The 15,665-nt window shown below is 46.9% G+C and overlaps 1 protein-coding gene and 1 non-coding gene across 9 annotated transcripts in view; both read right to left on the minus strand.

The window, feature by feature from the left end:
* The window catches only part of TMEM164 (transmembrane protein 164), a 195,547-nt gene continuing 179,882 nt past the window's right edge, over nt 1–15,665 (minus strand). For all 8 annotated transcript variants that reach the window (XM_066250296.1, XM_066250295.1, XM_066250289.1 and 5 more), the window contains 2 exons: nt 6,048–6,148; nt 1–4,401 (listed from right to left, as the gene is read on the minus strand). In XM_066250296.1, the coding sequence (XP_066106393.1) occupies nt 4,195–4,401; nt 6,048–6,148 (308 nt within the window). In that variant the 3' untranslated portion in view covers nt 1–4,194. The remainder of the gene's footprint in view (nt 4,402–6,047; nt 6,149–15,665) is intronic.
* Nucleotides 9,911–10,041, minus strand: LOC136317995 (small nucleolar RNA SNORA63). The gene has a single exon (XR_010727976.1). It is a non-coding gene; the product is annotated as a small nucleolar RNA SNORA63 (small nucleolar RNA).

Here is a 15,665-nt window from a genome sequence, read left to right on the forward strand (position 1 = left end):
TTCTCATAAGTCTTTTAATATGAGTAAATGAAGAAAACATTGTAACAGTGGTGAGGGTTTGTTTTCATTCAGGGAGCTTCAACAACAAAACCACCTAAGACTAAAATTCACAATGCTAACTACACAAATGAATGACCATTTATTTCCAAAGGTGGCTGCAGAAACCATTTCAGTACAATCAAAAGGTTTAGAAAACAGGGAAGACACATTATAAAATGTCCCAAGAAGTGAGCAAACCGGTGACGGCACAGAGCGCCCAGGAACCAGCTTGGCAGAAACACTCACCCTGTGGCTGCGGAGGGGAATTATAAAGACTGGTCCTAAAGGGAGCCATAGAGGGCGGAGAGGGGGACGAGGAGGGGTCTGCTAGATGCATCCAGTCTGCCTTGGAAATGAGAAAGGGTGGGGGTGGGGCAGGATAAGAGGGACAGATGCATTGCCAATTTCCTGGCAGAAATAATTACAGATCAGACATATCATATTCTCTCCACCACAATAATACCAATATAAAGGAAAATTTCTTTAAAATATAATACAAAACTGACACCAAAAGAAAGCAAGTGTCCAAAACAAGAGCTTTGCTTAAAATGGCTTTTGTTTTGTTTCGTGCCACTCAGTAGCAAACCAATGTAGAAAAATGTCACAGACAAGAGCAATAACAAATGACTAGGTTTTCCTGAGCACAAGCACGCTCAGCCTATATACAGAAGAAGAAGGCTCACTCCTTGTCACGACTTCATTCACCACCCAGAGGGCAGGGCAGGGCAGGGAGCAGGGAGGCCCCTTCTCAGTCTGCGGCCCTGCCAAGAAGCATGCAAGGGCCTGTGGGACCCCCTCTCATGCCTGCTCCAGATTTACCAAAACCAGCATTGCACCTGCATCTTACCCTGCAGTGTCATGCACGCCCCTTCTTTTCTCCTCCCATACCTCCCCTTCAGTCTGCCAAAGAGGACAGGTGGCTCTGGGTTGACACCGACAGGTCCAAGGAAGCACGAGGAAGGGCCCTCTGCTCCCCACTGAACTGCCCAGCGCTGACAGCAGTGCTAGGAGACCTGCTGGCAACTTGTTATTGGGGGGGTGCCTTTGCCCACTCGCCCAAAACACTGAATTATCAATGAGCCCAAATAGCAAAGTCCTGGCCAGGGCTGCAGCAAAAGAGACGATCTGATGGCCAGACTTGACAGTAAAGTGTGCTGACCACCCCACTTATCCCAGCCACCCTGCAAGAAGCTTTTGTGAGTGCTGAGAAGAAGTTCAAGGACAAAGGAGTATTGATTTGTGGCGACTGAGTCTGCTTTTCTCACAAGCTGACAGAGATACGTGTCACTGGGAAGAAGAAGGGCCAGATCCTCTTTGGTGTACAAAACCAAACACTGAGACTAGAAGCAGGCATGCCCGTATTTCTATTGTTCTGAGCTGATGCCACAGGTTGGGCAGCTAGACAGACTATTCTCATTGGACCAGATTCTTGGCCGAAGCTACTCAGGGGCTGGAGGGAACATTCATTTTTCTCCTTAGGGCTGTTTTAAAAGAAACTGCCCACTTCTACAAACACTCTCTCAAACACAGAGTCAGCTCCCACACGCTGGCTAATGACATATGGAAACTTGGCCAGGGTGGTTGGGAAACCTCCTTGGCATTTGAAGGAAAAGCCAGGGAGGAGCTGGGGAGCCCGGGCACACTGGGCCATCCTCCAAGGCAGGCTGCCATGCTTCTGGCCTGGTTACCTTTCTGCGTGGGCTTGGCCCAAGGTAAGAGTAAGGGACCGACCAATTCAGATACACACTGCTCCCTAACGCCTCCAACACAGTTCCTCACTCCCTGTGGAGCCTCTGAACTAGGTTCACTCACTGTTCCTCCCACTTACATGTTTCTGAGCCAACCTAGCTCCCAGAAGCCTTCGCTTCCTCCCTTCCCTGACCAGGTGTATCTATCTCTGGCCTGGCCAGGACAGGTACATGGTTTTCACTTTCTTTACTTCCAAGAAGCAAAAATGCCATGCGTAATAGGATGCCGAGCTCTAGCCAGGGCAAAGGCAAGCTTTTAGAGGCATGCCCATTCAGGGAAGGCTCAGGCTGACCAGCAACCTGCTCCATGTCACACAGACAGGGAGAAAGAGAACACGTGCAGAGTCACTGAGGCCACTGTGGCCAGCTGAGGCACAAAGACTGCATGTACAGCAGGGGGCAGAACAGGCCGCTAAAGGATCCACCTGTGATCTCCTTCCGACCTTTCCTTTTGTAAAGAGGTGGAGGATCGCTGAGGCTTCGCACATTTCCTCATCGGCCCATCCTACACACAGCAGCTTGATGGTGGGCAAGGCAAATCCAGCCAATCGGAAGAGCCCCTTCTGGAAGGCAACCCTAGGGTGAGAAGCACTAAGAAGAGCTTGTTCAAGCTCTCAAAGACAGCAGAAAAGGAAGGCTACCTGTCACAAGGAGCTCACGGGAACTAAGAGTACCCAGTGTTCTCCTTCCCGTCCTCCCACACCCTGGGGATTGGCCGTCTCAGCGCCAGCAGGCCTCTGCAAAAGGCTGGCTCCATGGCTGCTTCTGGGCCTCACCCTGCTCCTAGAGACCCTCCTACCTTCTGCTCCCACCTGGAGGCCCGTTTGCTAAAATAAGGACCACTGAGCCACTGAAGCTCAATCGACGTCTAACATAGTAACCCCTTAAATACTGGAACTGGGCCGCCTAGACTGGGGGATTGCAGGGCGGCCCCCTGGAGAACATCACTGAACCGTCTTTTCTGTTCTTAAGCAATTCTGTTCTCAGTACAAGCACACAAGGAGTCAGCACTGCCTTCCTTCTTGACACTCACGTGTGATTGAGCTCAAGTCTTTCAACAAAAGGTCTTCCATTTGGAGCACTTGAATCTCCACCCATGGGGACTTCATTCCTTGGTACTTCCCTTTCAACCTAGACGTGGGCTTTGGGGTGGCCAGGGTAGGGAGCATGTGACACCTCCTATGCTAAAGAGCTCAGCACTGAGTCTGCCTGCAGTGATGACTTCTGGCCCTAGAAAAACCCCACCAGTGGGATGTGAGTCTCCCCAAGCCCGGGATGCATGGACAGGAGCCCCTCCAGAGACAAGCCCTGATGCAAGGATTCTCCAAACTCAAACCTCCAAAAACAAACGAGCAAGCAAATAAAAGCCAAAAGGCAAAGAAACAAACAGACAAAAAGAACTCTAGCCCACCTTTCCCTAAAGCTACCTTTAAAAAGAGAGAGAAAGAGAATACTTAAGGGGCACTCAAGATTAAAGTGGCATCTATTATCAATATTAAATTAAAAGGGAGTATATGATTCAAATCACTATTTTCTCAAGTTACACTTCTGTTGATTGATATCTGTGCTCACTTCTGATTGGAACTGGGCTTAGTTCTCAGCTCTCACGGGCATGATGAACCCAGGGTCCTGCCTAGCATTAGTTGTTTCAACCTTGCTCACTTTGGAGTTTCCATTGCAACAGCTCTCTATTCCCCTCAATGGATGGAATCAAGCCTTTGGGCCACGTAGTGCCCCCCCCCACGCAGGCAGCCTCCTGGAGAGAGTGGCTGGGTGGCTGCTTGCTTTGAGTCAGAGGACACCAATGGGAAGAATTTGGCCAGTTCTATTTTGGCCATGAGCTGGGAAATCCCTCGGCTTTTGGCTTGCTGCTGGTATAGAAACAAGGCCTCGGCCCCATTATGGTGGGGGCTATGCTGGAGACAAAAAGGGACCCCAGCATAAACCTGTAGGTCCCTGGCAGTGGAGAAATGAAACAGAACCGATCTCATCACTTTGATGCCAAAAGAACTACTACTTGTTGTTCCCTTTCTCCTCAATCAGCTGTTATTCAAGCACCAACAAGCAGAGTGAAGCTACTGACTGCTGTCTCCCCAGGTAAGGCCACGGGGACCAGGGAGAAAGAGCAAGGGGAGGAGGACAAGTCCGGCCCTCCACACGCCGCCTCAGGCTCCAGACGATGTCCTGGGAGGAAGAGCTGGGAAAGGAAGAGTGCTGGAAGAAAGGGAAAGGGAGAAGGAAAAAGAAATACACCAAACGTCCTACAGCCCTCTTCCATGGTTTCATTAAGAACTGGCTGTTCTCCAAGTCAAATCAGGACTTGTTTTCTCTGAGAGGAAAAAAAGAAGAAGAAGAAAAAAGAAGAAAGAAGGAAGAAGAAGAAGAAGAAGCAGAAGAAGAAGCACCTTCAGTCTATTTTCTTGGCTGGAAGCCGGAGCAAATCCAGCAGATATTTACACAAGGGCCCAACCATGTATGAGAACAGGATGACCAGCTTCCCGTGGGTCATGGTCATGAGAGTCTGGTGTCCCGAGGCCCAGATGCGATACCAGGGGCCGTAGAATGGGTCTGAGATGGCCGGACACAGCATGTTGTTCAAATTCACTTCGGTGACCTGCAGGGACAAGGGAGGGAGAATGAGCGTTCACCAACCTTAGGCTTTCTCTGGCTCCTGCCAGTTCAGCCATCTCTACCTCAAGGGGGGCTAGACAAGTAGGGATTGACAAATCCCCACCTGTTCATAACGGGATTTCTCTCCTCTAGGTTTTCTGAGTGGGTCAAGGCTTGTCCTCTGGAGGTGATGAGGAAGGCCGTCCACTGGAAGAGCTGTTTGCTTTTGCTCCTTCTTGTCTTCAGGGTTGAACATAGGGCCTATCGCTATTCCTAAGCATTTACTATGTGCCTAGTCCCTGGAGTGGTATTATGGGAGAAAAAAAAGTCAACAGCATGGTCCCTGCCTCCACATAACTGGCAGCCAATCAAGTTGGGGTGATCAGTGTACTACATGTGACCTCAGACCAGACGGATCTCACTGGATTTTCCCCACCAGGAGATCTGCAGAGTGTACAGAATGGGGGCCAAGTCTTCAGGGAAGATCTCGTGAAGGAAATGGCACCTGAATGGACTTGTGAAGGATGAATGGAGGCTACAGCCAAGAAGGGAGTAAGCAGAGCCTTCCTTGTTGGAGGCGTGGCCTGAGCCAGGCCTGGAAGTGGGACTGAGTATGGTATGTATGGTGACATGAGGACGCTGACTCCTCTGGAATCAAGAAGACCCAGTAGAGAGCAGTATGAGTAAGGCACCTTCGGCGAGGAGCTCAAAACGCACCTTAAGGTAAACCAGAGCAGAACATTATGCCAGGGAGGAGAAGAGAAGGTAACTGCTTCCACAAAGGCACTGGTGACTTCAGTTACACACCCTAATCCTGCCAGGTCCCACAAGGCTCCACATGGAAAATGCTACATTATTGCCGCTCACACACAGAACCAGACATGCCACTGCTGCTCCAAGGATGGCCACAGCACCTTCTTGCCAAAGCTCTTCTAGCCCATTCACATTAAAGAGAAGTCCTCACCACCTGCTGAGGAGGTAGGGGGTTTTGTACCATGTCACAAAGGGTTAATAGAGCTCTCCACCCTTGGGGATGAGGTGACTTGCCCAGAGCAGTCACAGAGCCAGGACCTGAACTTGGCTCTCCTGACCCCTAGCCCCAGCCCTGAGCTTTTCCCATTCACTTTGCCACCAACAGACCCCATGCACCCAGCAATCTCGGGCTCTGGAAAACTCAACTACTGAGTCCAGCCATCAGCCACACTCCAGACAGGTGTGAACACCGCAGAATGCCCAGGGGTCCCCCAACACCACACTTCCACTGGCCACACAGCTCAGAGCTGAGAGTAGGCCCGAAAGCCTACCCAGGCCCAGGATGAGGGTGAGAGTCTCGCCTCTGCATGAGGTTCCTAGCAAAGCACTTGCCAGTTGCAGCTCACTGTTTCCGACCAAAGTGGCCATGAACGAAAGGCAGCATCCATGTGCCCCCGTGGATAAAAGAAACAGCCATTACTAAATGATTCAGAAAACTCTTTAGAGAAGCCAAGGCTGTAGATCATAAATCAGCAACCCAGACACAACAATATGACGTTCTGGCCTTTGGCATCTTATATTTTCCAAACAAAACGATACAATAGCGCCAACCAGGATTATCAAGATTTATAGAGAACTCCGAACAGAGGGGATAGAAGGGGATGGAACCAAACTTACCAGGCCCAGGATCTGTAAGACGCTGAAGTGATAAAAGAACATGAGGCCAGTTGAGAGAAGGGCCCACTGGAAACTGCTGAGGGGCTCTGGGGTGTAAGCACCTGGAGGAAAAGGGGAGACGTGAGATAGCAGGGCTGGTGACCCACTTCTCCTCCTTTGCTTCACCAGGTGCAGGTGCTGAGGCCACAGCTGCTGTCTGCTGATTACCTCCTCTCACTGCTCAATGGGAGCTCTTCCTAAGAGACGGCCCTGCTGATTGCATGGGCACTGCAATCAGCCCCTGCCCACCCTCCGCTCTGCCATGGAATGCTAGGGCCAGTGCAAGGATGGGGTTTTGTTTATCACCAAAGTAAGAGTAAGATAAAAAAGAATATGGCTAAAATGGAAGGATGCTATAAGTGTAAAATACAGACTTTGCATAGAAAAAAGAATGTGAAATACCTTAATTGTATATTGGTTACATTTTGAAACGATAATATTTTGAATATATTACGTTAAATCAAACATCCTTAAAACTTAATTTACAAAAGTAATACATGCTCATTAAAGAAAATGTTAAAAAGTAGAAACAAGACGAAGGAGAATAAGAAAAACATCCCCAGCACTCTATTACCCAAATGCAATTACTGCTAATCCGTGGGTGGGTCTCCTTGAGTCTTTTCTTTACGCCTTATGAGTTCCTTTTTTTCTTTTTAAATTACTAATTGGGATTTTCCTGTACAGTGGTACCTTGAGATACAAATTTAATTCATTCTGTAACCAAGCTCATAAGTCAGTCAACTCATATATCAAACTGCCGATACTGGACCTGTGCGCCAACGCGCCAACTAGCGGCAGCTTCCCGAATCATGACTCGTATCTCGGAATTTCGCTTGGATCTCGAACAAAACTATGGACCGAGTCACAGCTCGTATCTTAAAAAAAAATTAATTGAAAAAAAAATATATATGTATGTATGTTGGTCTGTTCGTATCTCGAGGTAACACTGTATATATAATTGTATAGCCTTCACTTCCACATTTATTTCAATCATTGTCTCATGCTTCAGAAGAGAAATGTCATCTATTGGGAATGGCATAGTGGTTGAGAATGTTAACTTTGATGTCAGACAGATCTGGTTTTAAATCTGGACTCTACGACTTGTTGGTTGTATGACCCTGGAAAAATTGCTTAAACTTCCCAAATCTTTGGTGAGTTTTCTTTAAAATGGGGATAATAGTCCTACCTACTTCTTAAAGTGGTTGCGAGGGGTAAAGGATGTACTTAGAAGAAGATCTGGTACACCCTAGCGTGCAATGGATGCTAGATGCTATCATTACCACAGCATTATTATTATTCAAACAAATAAAGAATACGCCATGTCCAATGGTTGTGCCATGTCCCAACTGCTGGACAACTCCCTCCCCAGTACAGTAAGCATGATATATTTTCCATCTATTGTCACTACGAACCACCATCCCGGTAGGCTTGGCTGCATTACAGAGCTTGCAGAGCAGGTGTGTGGTTTATAGAATGTGTGACTGTTACTCTGAAGAGAGACTTGGAGGGGAGTGATCCAGAATGCAAGGAACCTGGGCACTTCTACTCCAAGCAAGTAGGTGGCAACATGACATCCTAGAGGAGTAATTTCCTAAGGAAGTCCTTCATTGATGCATCCATTCATTCATCATTTACTAGGCTTCAGTTATATTCCAAGCACTGTGCCACTCTTTGGGGATGGAAAGATAAAGAAGAAAGGCCCCCAACAATCTCAGACTCACAGTCTGGCAGGGGAAAAGATAAGGGAGTCAGGAATGATAACCAGTATGATGGGTGTGGTGATCAAGGTTTGTACCACATACAGAGGAAGGCAAACATAGGTCTACAGTTGTGAGTATGCAAAAATTTATTCTTGTACGATTATTTACTAATTATTCTGTTTTTTCCCCCATATGAACAACTGTAAACCTACGTTTGCCCACCCCTGTATTATGGAAGGACAGAACTCAGCTTTGCGGGGCGGGAGGAGGGTGGAAAGAAGGACTGATTCTTCGTTCAGTGGGCGCAGAGCCCTGAAGGACAAATGGGGCTTCAAAGGGACCTGGGTATGCCAAAGCAGCAGTTAACACTAAGGCAGAGGTGAGCGGGGAGCCATACAATTCAGAGAACAGTGGGTAAGACTCGGGACTGCAGAGGAGAGTGTGCTGGTGTAGTTACACTTAAGAGCTGGGCAGAGCTCGGCTGCTCCAAGCTGGGCCACATAGGACTTTAGGGGTCAGGCTGAGGGCTTTGGGCTCCGTCCCATGCTGCAGGGTCATGAACCCAAATGCTCAAAGGTACAGGAAGGTAACTGGGAGCAGAGGAGAGACCAGCGTCAAAGAAACATTAGGGGTGCTGGAGATGGCCAGCTGGAAAGCCTGTGCCCTTTCTAAAGAGGACAGCTGCCACTCAGCCCCACCCACTCACAGTCCTGCAGGGATGTGGGCCCAGAGTTGCCAGGTTTTTTTTCACTTTTGCAAGAGAAGCCAGAAATATAAACTTTCATGTGGAATTTCCTGATTTTTATATGTCAGCAAATAATTCCACATGTTTTGAGCATGCTCAGTGGACCAAACAAAACATGCCTTAGATGTGCAGCCCATGGGTGGCCAGCTTTGAGCTCTGCCGCAGAGCCACAGAAAACAGTGCAAGGTTTGAAGCTGGAAAGTGATGCGGTCAGATGTGTGCTAGAGAAAGATCACCCTGGCCCACTGGTGTGCAGTGGGGATGGCCTGGAGCAGAGGAAGCTGGGGCGGGGAGACTGATAAGGAAGGAAGAGGATGGATGGCCTCTGAAGATAGCAGCAGTGAGGCTGGAGAGAAATGAAGGAAAAATCACCAGGAAGTGGTGGATGATTGGACTTTGGGAGGTAGGGTGAAGATCGAGGAAGACTCCCAGGACTCTAGTTTGGGCATCATTGGGTTGACAGTGTCATTTATTATGATGGTGAAGACAGGAAAAGTCAGACTGGGGAGAAGGCAGGGAAACAGTGAGGCCAATTTTCAACATGTTGAAACTGAAGTGTCTGTGGCATAGTGGAAATGTCTCCTCGGAGCCCAGATGCACTCTGGGAACTACGGTATGATGGATGACAGTGTGGGCACTGCATTCTGGCAGAAACAGGTTTGGAAACCCTGGCTCTTGTCACTTATTAACTCCAAGGTCTTGAACAAGCCTCATTATCTCTTGAATTCAGTTTCACTCATCTAAATGTCCTTTCTTAAAATTTATTTCTTGATTTTAGAAAGAAAGGGAGAGGGAGGGAAGGAGAGAGAGAGGTAGGGGGGAGATTTGTTCCGGTATATGTCCTGACCTGGGATCAAACCTACAACCTTCAAGTTCTGGGTCTGGGACGACACTCTAACCAATGGAGCTATCCTGCCAGGGCTAAAATTTCTCTCATCTATAAAATGGGGTACCACTGGCTACTTCACAAGGTTTTGGAGAGATGAGCTGAGATAAATTAAGTAATGAGTGTGGTGCCAAATCTGGTATTTAACATGCTGACTATTTTTATTATTTTAGGCAGACCCCGGAAATATTGCAGGTTTGGTTCCAGACCCGTGCAATAAGGGGAGCCACACAATTTTTTGGTTTCACGGTCCTATAAAAGGTATGTTTATATTATATTGTAGTCTATTAAGTATGAAATAGCATTGTATCTTTAAAAAATAATGTACATACCTTAATTTAAAAACATGTATTGCTAAAAAATGCTAACCATCATCTGAGCCTTCAGTGAGCTATAATCGTTTTTGCTGGTGGAGGGTCTGGCCTCAATGCTGATGAAAACACACTCTCTGTGAAGCTCAATAAAGTGAGATATGTCTCTTTTTATTTTTCACATGTATGAGACCAAGCGTACCTGGCTGCTAAAGAGTATAGCAGACAGGTATAGTTAAGAAACAACTTCATTTTGAGCAGGGGGAACGACAGCACAGCACTTAACAGCTATATTGTAGTCTGAATCCTGCTATGAGCCATATTTTTATATGAATCACACATTCAGTGGAGAGGACGGGGCGGAACATGCAGACACAGGTGTCGTCAGCTCAGAGTGGTAACTGACGCACAGGAATATCTGTAGACCGAGAGAGGAAGAAAGCTGGAGGCAGAACACCAAGGAACACGGTGCAGGAGGGTGGGGGCTAGCGGGGGAGGGAGAAGATGAGCGAGACGGGGACTAAAGCACAAAAAGTCTTCTGGCGGAGCAGCCCAGCCTTGCTCTCTGACAAGAGGCAAGCTCACAGCACATCTGAGCCATAAGGTCCTTTTAGTGTATCAAACTCATCCCTCCATTTTATAGATGGAGAAACTGAGGCAGGGAGATGGGCAGCACCACAGCCAAAGTCACAACAGCAGAGCACTGGCCTCTCAGACACTTGCAGGGGACTCACTGCTCAATGCCCATTGCCACTTGTCCAGACCTCCATCACACCAAGTTGTACCCTTTCCTTGTCTGTCTAACCTGCTAGACCAGAGTACCTCGTGGCTGCAGACTACGTGGGGCTCATTTCTGTGTCCCTAGCTTCTAGCACACTGCTTGAAAAGACACTGAGCTATGGACTTACGCTTCATGCACTTTCTTATCTGCTAAACGAGAGGGAACTGGGCACCATATTTTTACCCTGGCTGCTGGGGACATAAAACGGAAGAAGAGGGGCCCTGGAGGACCAAAAGGTGCCGAGGCTGCTGCTCAAGCCCCTCCTCAAGCCCCTATCCATTTTCCCAGGTGTCCTTACCCTCCACCCTCTGGCTGGCTCCCCCTAGTATATAGCTGGGCAGTAATGGCAGGCCTCATGGGCCAGGCAGTAGCTGCACAAAGGGGGAAGATGGGGAAAGTGTCCTCATCCAGTGGCAGCTCAGCCACAGAACTGGGGAAAGCTGGGACAAGGCCTCAGCTGCTGGGCAGCCCCCCACTGTGCTCCTGCCCGCCCCGCCTTGTGACACCCGGAAAACGGACACGCAAAACTGCGCGGGGCCGCGTTCCTCGGTGCTTGTGCTGCCTCCTCTCACCCGAACCCCTGCTTTCGTGTTGCGTCATCCATCCGACAGCGGACTGTGAGTTCTGGGGGGGGGGCGTTTCTGCAATACTTCTTCACCTCCAGCACTGGATACAAATAGTAAGCACCAGGAAAATGATCACTGCACAGGTGACTGAAGAGCACAGACTTTCTGGAGAATCATAAAACTACAACCCTTTGGCTCAACAAACTTACTTTTAGGACTACTATCGAATACCTAAAAACAAAAAATCCAAGAACCCGCTGTTATTTGCACAAAGATGTTTATATTTGCATAGCCTGTAATATTGACAAACTAGAAACAAACCGAATGGGGAGATAAGTAAACTCTGGTACCTCCATAAAGTATAACAGTCCGCTGCCACTCATCTGTCAACCTGACACTCTAAGTCCCTGGATAGTAATGGCGAGTGCAAAAGACAGAACTCCAAATAGTATGTCGAAGATGGAAAGAATAGCTTAGTGGTTTAAAATAAAGGCCTTGGTGTCAGACAGCTTTGGGGTTGAATCTTGTCTCTGCCACTGTCTAGAGGTGACCTTGGTCAAATTGTGCTGTCCCTCTAAGCCTGTCTGCCATGTGTAGACTGGAGGTAACATCTACCTTTCAGGATGCTGAGTAGAATAAGATATGGAAAAGTAACTGCAGCACCTAGCCTGGCACACAGATGGCAGCTATTTCTACCACGCCCACCATGGGCATTGAAAATCTCATAACAGACTAGAAGATGGGCAGTCTTGTAACAGGTGACCTTTTCTAGGAAGGGAGACTTTGTGCTCTCCACTGCCTTTTTACTATTAGTTCTTTTCATGGCAAGGATGATCAAATATTCAATGTCTTCGAAAAATAAAGGAAAAGGTGAATAGATGACCCAGTCTACACAAATATATGCAAATTATATGCAAAAACTCATCATTCTTTTTTTCTATATACCTGGATGTGGTCCTTGGGAGAATCCCAGTGAAAAACCAGTTTTATTCCAAAGGAAAATAGAAACTTAAGCACTTTCAGAAAAATTAAACACGTAAAACTTTCTATTTAAAAAAAAAAATTGTGACGTTTTCTGCTAGCATCTTCTATCCCAGGAGGATAGAAGCATTTCAACACTAAAGGTAAGAAGAAACCTAGATAATAGCTTTTTCTGAAATCAATTTCTGACAGAAAGAAGTTTTATGAGTGTTAGGAAAGAAGTCAATTGCACCAGCAGCAGCAAAGGCCTATCCCCAGAGAAGCCTCCCACGGGCCCTTTCTCTCATTCTATAATCCCATCCAGGAAGTACGTATAGCAAGGAGATGAGGCCAGGCATGGCCGCATTCCCTTCTCCAATCTTCTTCTCACTACCTTCCACTCATTCACTTCTACACGTTACACTTCCACTCACCATGGACTGAGTGCACACTGGGCATCAGACTCCATGCAAGTCAGTGAGAATAAGGAGGTAAAGACAGTCCCTGCCATGGAGAATGGCCCTGCAGCCTGCACGTGAACAATGAGAAGGTAAGTGTGTAATGGGGACACCAAGGAAAGGGTCCCTGGGAAAGATCAGAGTTGAGGTGAGTTTTGAAGAACAAGAAGGATTTTGGGTAAGAGCTTGAAGGAAGGAAAGGACATTCTGGGCAGTGGGTACAGTCGGAAAAAAGGTTGTAGAGGCTGGAAACAGCATGCTGTTTGCATGTAAACCCAAGCAAGTCTGTCTTCCTGGACCATAAAGTGGGAGGAGACGTGTCAGGAGATGAAGCTGGAGAGACAGGCGAGTGAGGTCAGATCATGAAGAGCCTTGTTTGTCATGTTGGGTAACCTGGCCTTTATCCTATACACACTGAGAAGCCATTAATAGTTGTTGTTTTTCTAAACAGGGGAGTGCAAGGTCAATTTATGTTTGAGCTAGCTAGACTGCTGTGGCAGCTGTGTGGACAATGGATCGGAAAAGGACAAGAGTGTAGACCGGTTCAGATTCTGCTGCAGAGATACAGGTGACTTGGCGATTTCTTTGACATGGGGACATCCAGGGTGACTCCCAGGTACGTGTATGACTTCAGGAACTGAGAGGACTTGATTGAGGGGGGAGACATGTTCAGATTGGAACATACTGACCCTGAATGTTGATGGGATATCCAAGCAGACATCTCCGATAGACTATGGATGGCCATGTCTAGTGTCCAGGAGAGGGAAATGGCTGTCCAACAGCACTTGGAGTATAGATACGATCAATGAGGAAGGGACCACAGAATGAAATGAAAGGACCACGGACAGAGTCTGGAAAACAGCAACAGTTGCCAGAAGAAAGAGGATCCATGAGGAAACAGGATTGAAGACATTAAAGGTTGTCACTAGCCACATGACTCAATTTACACTTAAATGATTTAAATTAGAAATGTTCTTCCTCTATCACATTACATTTCATGGGCTCAATAACCACATGTGGGTAGTGGCTACCATATTGGACAGTACAGAGCCAGAACATTCCCACCGTCATAAAATTAAACTGGGAACATCTCTACAGAGACAGAGTAAAGGAAAGGCAAATAAATAACTTCCACTTAATTTGGTAACATGCTGGTCACTGGTAGTCTTTGCTATAGCAATTTCAGGAAATTAGCAATGCAGGAAAAGCCTGATAAAACATGAAAAAAGCCTGACCTGTGGTGGTGCAGTGGGTAAAGCATCAACCTGGAATGCTGAGGTCACCGGTTCGAAACCCTGCACTTGCCTGGTCAAGGCATATGTGGGAGTTGATGCTTCCTGCTCCCCCCCCCCCTCTCTCTCTCTCTCTCTCTCTCTCTCTCTCTCTCTCTCTTTCTCTCTCTCCCTCTGTCTCCTCTCTCTAAAATGAATAAATAAAATCTAAAAGAAAAAAAATAAAGAAAACTTTTCAAGGCACACAAGGAAGGGAATTCCAGGAAAAGGGACCAGGACATGCAGTCACAGAGAAATCTTTAGCCAAATTACTAACATTCCAATAACTTGTTTAAATGTGTCCTTCAGCCTTGTGCTCTTCCTCCTCCTACCTCTCCCCATGAGGAGCCTGTTTCATCTCTAGCCCTCTAAGATAGTCACTGGTTTTGGTCTTTGGCCCCTGTAGGTACAGTAGGAACGTCTTTCTTCGCACTGTTGTTCCTGACCACTGTTCCTCCCTTCTCCTGAGAACTGCACCACCACCACCCTGTACCACCCACTACCTTCCCTTTACACTTGTCTACAGTGTATGGGTCTTGACTCTCAATATTCCTTGAGGATATTAGTACCTGGCTTGGTACCACTCTCTCCAAAATATTCTTGGTACCACTCTCTCCAAAATATTCCTGTCATATTTCTTGATAATTTCAACATATGCCTAGTTCCAGGATCCTGACTTCTCTGTTCCTTAGGCTCTTCTCCAGTAAATGTACTGTCCTCTATTGCACCTTAACCACTCATTGTCGTGTCAGGCCTGAGACCTTATAATTATGAATATCTGCAGCCTTTCCAGAAGTCAAGCATTCCCTCCTTACAGCTAACTTCCTCCCACCTTGATCTGAACTCTTCTTTGACCCCACTGGAATCTGCAAACCCAATATTGGTTCTATCGTCTTTGCTCTATCCCTCAAAGCTTCCTCTTCCCTCATTAAATTCCATGGTCCATCATTCTAATCTCTGGCATACGTCTTTGACTAAATTGTGCCTCTTATTATCATACTCATCTTGAAAAAATAATCAATTCTGGCTAGGTTCCAATTTTCTCCTCCTCCCTGCTTGAACATAAGAAGTTGAATGTGGCTATAGAAAAACCATGCTGACTGTTCTCACTTCAAATCTGTGATCACAAACCTCAAGGGCATCTTTCCTGTTGCCAGGCAATCATACACTTCCCCAGTCTATTCACTCTCTCACACCACAGTTTAATATTTTCTCGTCTCTTCTCAGATGTTCAATACTTTTATCCCAACCTCAATCTCAGATGATGACTTTGCTTCCAACTTCACGGGGAAAAAAAGGAATCAGAGAAAAATAATCCAGGAGTTCTCATAATCGCATCTAACTTCCTAACTGCATCGGAGCCCGATGCGCTCCGCTTTCACCCATTCCCAGGCATCGATTGCCCAGCTTCCTAGCCAAGGCCCGGCCTCCCAACTGTATCCGGATCCTGCCCCCACTTTCCCACTCAGTACCACCCCAGCAACTTTCTTCTTTCTCTTACATCCACAGTTTCTTCTTCTCTACTAGATTATTCACATTAGCATATAAGCTAAATACACTGTAATAGTTTCCATTCTAAAACAAACAAATAAACAATTGCCCCCATTTCCCGCTGCAACCACCCCAGTCCTCTGCTCCCCTCTAATAGCAATGCTTCTCGAGAGTACTGTCAGTAACTGTACTGTCCAGTATGGCATCTACGGGTCATGTATGACTATTGAGCCCTTGAAATATGACCAGTTTGAATTGAGGGAAACTGTTAGTATAAAATACACACTGGATTTCAAAAGATGTCAACTATCCTGGCCTGGTAATAATTTGATATTATTCATATTAGAATGATAATATTTTAAATATATTGACTTAAAGAAGATGTAAAGTATATTATTAAAATTTATTTT

Source organism: Saccopteryx bilineata, chromosome X (assembly GCF_036850765.1).
Source record: "Saccopteryx bilineata isolate mSacBil1 chromosome X, mSacBil1_pri_phased_curated, whole genome shotgun sequence".
Lineage (NCBI taxonomy): Eukaryota > Metazoa > Chordata > Mammalia > Chiroptera > Emballonuridae > Saccopteryx > Saccopteryx bilineata.